Below are 5,656 nucleotides of genomic sequence, written 5' to 3'. Positions count from 1 at the left end.
GATCTGGCTCGGTGGCGCGGGCGCCGACGGGAGAAGCGCGCGGCGACGGGGAACGGCGTGTGGCGGCGGAGGCGCGCGGGCTCGGCGGCGCGGATCTGGCCTAGGGCCGGCCGCGGGCTCCGCGGGCCCGGCCGCGCGGGAGGAGAGAGAGGGCGGCGGGAGGTGAGGTGGCGGCAGCAGCGGGGTGACGTGGCGCGACGCCACTGGCCGGAGCGAGGTGGAGGGCGGACATGTCCGGCGGCGGGGATTTTTGTCCGGTGACGCGAGGTAGGGGAAGGCTAGGGTTAGACCGCAAATTTCGGAGAGGATCACTTATTTATAGGTAGAGGGAGCTAGGAGAGTCCAAATGAGGTGCGATTTTCGGCCACGCGATCGTGATCGAACGACCGAGATAATGGAGGAGGTTTAGGTGGGTTTTGGGCCAAATTGGAAGGGTGTTGGGCTGCAACACACACGAGGCCTTCTCGGTCCCTCGGTTAACCGTTGGAGTATCAAACGAAGTCCAAATGGTACGAAACTTGACAGGCGGTCTACCGGTAGTAAACCAAGGCCGCTTGGCAAGTCTCGGTCCAATCCGGAAATGTTTAACCCCCACACACGAAAGAAAGGTAGAAAGGACCACCGGAGGAGAACGGAGCGCCGGAATGCAAAACGGACAACGGGGAAAATGCTCGGATGCATGAGACGAACACGTATGCAAATGAAATGCGCATGATGGCATGATATGCAATGCAAGACACGCAAACAATGACAAGGCAACAACAGCGAGTAACTAGACGACACCTGGCACATCGGTCTCGGGGCGTTACAAAGGGTCAGGTGGTCTTATATGCTGAAAATATGCCGCATTCTGGTGGCCAACCTTTTACTATTTTGTTGGAATGAACTCGACAAACTACCAAATGGTTGATCGACATATTAAGTTGTCCGGAAGGTATAATTCCCATTCCAGAAGCACAACCACAAATTTGACCAAATAGATGTAGGTAGGAAAGTCAATAAATCAATAACAGGTGATCGACAGATTCTGCGACATGCACCACAAAATTCACAGGCATTGCTACCTTTTCATCCGTTTTAAGCTTATTATTCTTAGTTAACTCTCCATTCCTCAAAATTGTCCAAAGAACAAATTAATTTTCAGGGGCAGTGAAAGTTCATACATGGTTTTGAATAGGTAAAAGACAGATTTGAGTTGTCAGAGCTGGATAAGAGGAATGTACTGAAAGCTTAATCCCAAACTCTCGTTTCTCTTATTCAAATGCACTAAACACATTCCTTATATAACTGCTGGATTGTTAATTAGAGATATCTGTCTTCTGATTATCTCAATATATATGCTTGTCCAGGTACAAATGACGTAGTGCCGGCCAACGGCAAGAAGTTAGCCACGTTCTCAAGGCGGCCAGCTCCACCGGAGGAGAGGGACTCCACTGCATTCAACGAGCTGTTCATCATCACTCACGAGGCCCTTGTTGTTGCTCACCATCGTCCCAATGCTCTATCCCTCATGAACTTAGTTGAGAGGTATCCCAAGTCTCTGATCTAGCATGTGATAAAATGGATGCATCAATCTCAACAATAGGTTCAGTCGCAGACTGTCCATTCAAGCAAAATTAATAACACGTCTCCGAAAAGGCAAAAGCTCACCACTAAAAATTTAGAAGTCATGCACATAACAAACTTCTCATTTTGTACCTATGCCGTTGCTTATGTAAAGTGCACTGTTCACAGTCAGATTATTCATGTAAAGATCCATAATGGGGCTTCTATGCATATATGTATCTATTTCTGCTGCTATTCTCTGCTTGAAATCTTAATTTTTTTAATTAAGACAATCATCACATATGCTAATCAGAACATAAAAGTGTGTTAAAGGGTCGACCACTAGCTGGCACCGTCCAGCTCCCCCTCAAGAGGCGCGCAACGGGCGCGCCCCAACACCTAGTCGCAGTTTAAAGGGCGCCTCTTCAAAACCAGATTTTTTTCACAATCCCACGGAAATAGGGCGCAGCTCCTTAACTATCCTATTAATTGGGGCGCATTAGGCTGCTTCCGTTTTTCTTCCTCAACTGCATGCAAGTGGGAACATGAATGGTTTGTGCAGCGCATGCAAGTGTGAACATGAGTGCAAGTGGGAATCGGTTTCTCGTTAGGTGCCTCGTTAGGTGCCGGAGGGCGAGATGGGCGTGAGAGGCCGATGCGCCGTCGAGGCAAAGTAGTCGGAGGAGGAAGATGCTCGAAACCAGCCGTGCCGATGGAGAAGGAAGGAGCACCCGCGCGTCCGGTGAGACCAAGAGGAGGAAGACCTCCGGGCGGCGGTGCTCTCGGCTGGAAAGCGACCCTAGAAAGCCCACGGAGGCCAAGAGGAGGAGGCCGGCGATCTTTTGCACCTTGTTGCGGCGGCGCCATTGGAGAGAGGAGAGAGGAGAGAAGATAGATCCGTCTGTTCGTGTTCCTCCATCGTTGCAGCTACTTATAGAGCGAAACACCGGCGGGAACATAGGCGGGAGCTTTCAACTCTGAAATTTTCGTTTTAGATTTGGTAGCGCAGATCGGCGGGAGATTTGGATGGAAACCGAGCGGGGGAGAAAGGAAAGTGTGCGGGGAAAAAGGAGGGCGCGGGAGGAAGAAGGAAACTCGCTAAAATTTTGCTCTAAACCGTCTCCACCAATGCATGCGATCGGTTGCTTCTTTTACTGGACGGGGAGGTTACAGAGCGTTGGTTTAGCGATTCATTAGGCGCATCTTCTTCAATAACGCAGCTCCAGCGCCTCCTTTTTTCCTGCCAATCACACCGCACCTTGGGCCCAGAGCAACGCGAGATACGCCCAACAAACTGTGATGGAGGGAGTACTACTTATACTGTAACGGATTAGAAGTACTCCCTCCATTTACTTATATAAGGCCACTATGGAAAATACACTTTGCATTTATACAAGGCCACCAACGCAATAGTTAATGATATTTCCTCGAACTAGCAACCTATTTAATACTTGCATGCACACAGTCATAATGACACTTCAATCAGTTTTCTATCCCTTTCGTGTATACATGATGTGTATTAATGATCTCACTAAACGAAAAAAAGTCGATTTACAAAGCAAGGCATTAATTTTACCTTGATACATGTAATATGAGTTTGTGACCTTGTATATAAAAATGGAGGGAATAATTTTCTTGCTAGGCAGTTGAGAATATGACTTCTTTCTCCCCTGCTAATTAATCAATTAAGCGCTAGACAACTATTACCATGGCTGCCATGCCGTGTACATATCGCCCAGCGCGTTGGCGTCGTCGGCCGTTGACGGCCGCGTTGCCACGGAGCTTCATTATTCGTCATATCCATCAATCCACGTGCTGCCATAAACATTTGGCCCTTGGATATAGAACATGGTTTCATAGTGCTTAATTAATTGACGCAAGGACCGCGAGGCAGGCGTGGTGAGCAATCTTCAAATCATTCGAATTCGAATGAATTGACGCAAGAATTGAGGTCCACGCATGCGCCACATTTACTAGTACCTCCATGATCGATGTTAAACTTCTTCAAAGGGACTTGTACGCGTACAAAACACGGATATACTTAATTTCACATATGCATGTGCGCTGCACAAAAATGACGCGGAAACTAATGAAGCTGACACATCATCTCCATCGATGCCAACATCTTGTCCTCCATTCGCACGCGTATATATACCCCCGCCACGCGCGCCATACTATCATCAACTCCTTTCAAGGCATACAAATCAAGTTAATTACCAGCTCCCAATCAGCTAGCCAGCAGATCATCTAGTGAAAGGAAGCAAGATCGATGAATAGTCGCCCGATCATGGCGGTGCCGTCGGTGTTCGCCGCCTTCGACGAGGACGGCGACGGCAAGGTGTCCGCGTCCGAGCTGCGACGCTGCATGGAGGCGACACTGGGCGAGGACGTGTCTGAGGAGGAGGCGGCGGCGGTCCTCGCGACGGTGGACGTCGACGGCGACGGACTGCTAAACCAAAAAGAGTTCTCGAGGCTGACAGCCGGCGCCGGTGCTCAGGAAGAGGACGATGCCGACGTGAAGCGAAGGTGCCTGAAGGAGGCGTTCGGGATGTACGCGTCGTCGCCCACGGAAGACACGATTACGCCGGCGAGCCTGAGGCGGACGCTGAGCAGGTTGGGGTCGCACGAGCTGGGCGTGGAGGAGTGCCGGGCAATGATCTGCAGATTCGACCTCGACGGCGACGGCAAACTCTCCTTCGACGAGTTCCGGGTCATGATGATGGCCTGATCATGGACTCTCTTCGTCGCATTCTTCTAGTAGATACATGTAATGTTCACTTAATTCATTGGTCGATCACATATGTGACATGTGATATATATGTACAGTCATGTGTTCATTCATTCATTGTTTTGCTCGCACGATCTGTATATGTTACCAGGGAAGTTGTGGCCTTAGTTCAAATGTGGACTACATTAAACAGAACCACATAACTGTTGCATGACATGCAGAAAAGGCTCATTCTCAAATTTGTTGCAAAAAACACGGCACGTAAATTTTTGCAAATCGCACTAATAGCTCGTTTTGGCCCGGATAATCCCAAACTGACAAAGGGGCCCACATGTAAGGACGACATGGCATGACACAACGGTTCATGGCTGTGCTCGCAAACAGTACTTTTTTATTACCCACGTAACCAGAAAACTAGTCGCCTATATGTCCACCTGAAAATTCCATGACGGTTCTAGAGAACTGAAATATTGGAATACATGTCCATCTAAAAAGAAGGCTAGTCGCCTGCATCCCCTGTGTTTTGATCCAACTCCATGCAAATGATGATGTCATGCATGCTATTTTTCAAATTGCCTTTAGTTCTTCTTATTTTAAGTTATAACTTTCAAACCGCATATTGGAATCAAGATCCATTGTTATCATTGGAGCTCTCACGACTAGCTATAAATTTCTAGTTTATACACGAATGTAAAAGCATTTTTTTTTGCGAGATCAATACTACTTTATTCCAAATGGGTAGGGCTACAAGCCGGCGACAAGAGTTCCTCAATGCATGGGGTCCTCTGTCGAGCCACACATCTGTAACCCGCTCAAAACGACTATATCTTGCCAGACAATCTGCAACACTATTCTAAGACCTATGAAGTTTCTGAGGAATAAACACCGTATCGATCATTAAGGACTTAACCTTAGCAATGAAATGACCATAAACCGAGCGAAAGCATCTTGACGGAGCACGTCTTTCTTCCCCTGTGGCAAGGTGACTTCGCCGGTGGCTCCGGCGACTGGTGGCGAGAAAGGGAATTCTGGTGCCTTGGCTCCCGCTAGTTGAAATGCTATGGTTTTTCGTCCTCGCAATGGTGGTGTTCGGATGGATGGCGCCGCTTCTTCTTCGAGTCAGTCTTTCGGGTTCCAGTCCTCTTCAAGTTTGTTCATTTGGGCGGATTAGACGGAGGCCCGAAATAGATTTCTACCAGATCCACATGGCGGCAATGTTAGGTTTCTTGTCGTGCGTACGCGACGGCGAGATTCGATGTTACATTCTTTGGACTCATTCAAGGGTTCAACAACGACGATTGCGGCTCCTGGGTGTTGTTCCTTAGGGATACATGTGCACGAAGACTTCTCGGCTGTCATCGATATGGCCAGACTGACTCCGAT

The 5,656-nt window shown here is 48.6% G+C and overlaps 1 protein-coding gene across 1 annotated transcript; it reads left to right on the top strand.

Annotated features, from left to right (window-relative positions):
* The first annotated feature begins 3,805 nt into the window (after positions 1 to 3,805).
* On the top strand, positions 3,806 to 4,391 carry LOC119327617 (probable calcium-binding protein CML25/26). Its single transcript, XM_037600715.1, has one exon. It carries the CDS (start codon positions 3,815 to 3,817, stop codon positions 4,271 to 4,273), a length of 459 nt encoding a protein of 152 aa, XP_037456612.1. The 5' UTR covers positions 3,806 to 3,814; the 3' UTR covers positions 4,274 to 4,391.
* Positions 4,392 to 5,656: the final 1,265 nt, after the last annotated feature.

The sequence above is a fragment of the Triticum dicoccoides genome, chromosome 7A, assembly GCF_002162155.2.
Source record: "Triticum dicoccoides isolate Atlit2015 ecotype Zavitan chromosome 7A, WEW_v2.0, whole genome shotgun sequence".
Taxonomy (NCBI): domain Eukaryota; kingdom Viridiplantae; phylum Streptophyta; class Magnoliopsida; order Poales; family Poaceae; genus Triticum; species Triticum dicoccoides.
The sequence above is the reverse complement of the archived record's forward strand: the minus strand, read 5'-3'. Positions and strand labels throughout refer to the sequence as shown.

Excerpts from the sequence above, each read along its gene's own strand:
- LOC119327617 (XM_037600715.1), top strand. The coding sequence starts at position 3,815 with ATGAATAGTCGCCCGATCATGGCGGTGCCGTCGGTGTTCGCCGCCTTC.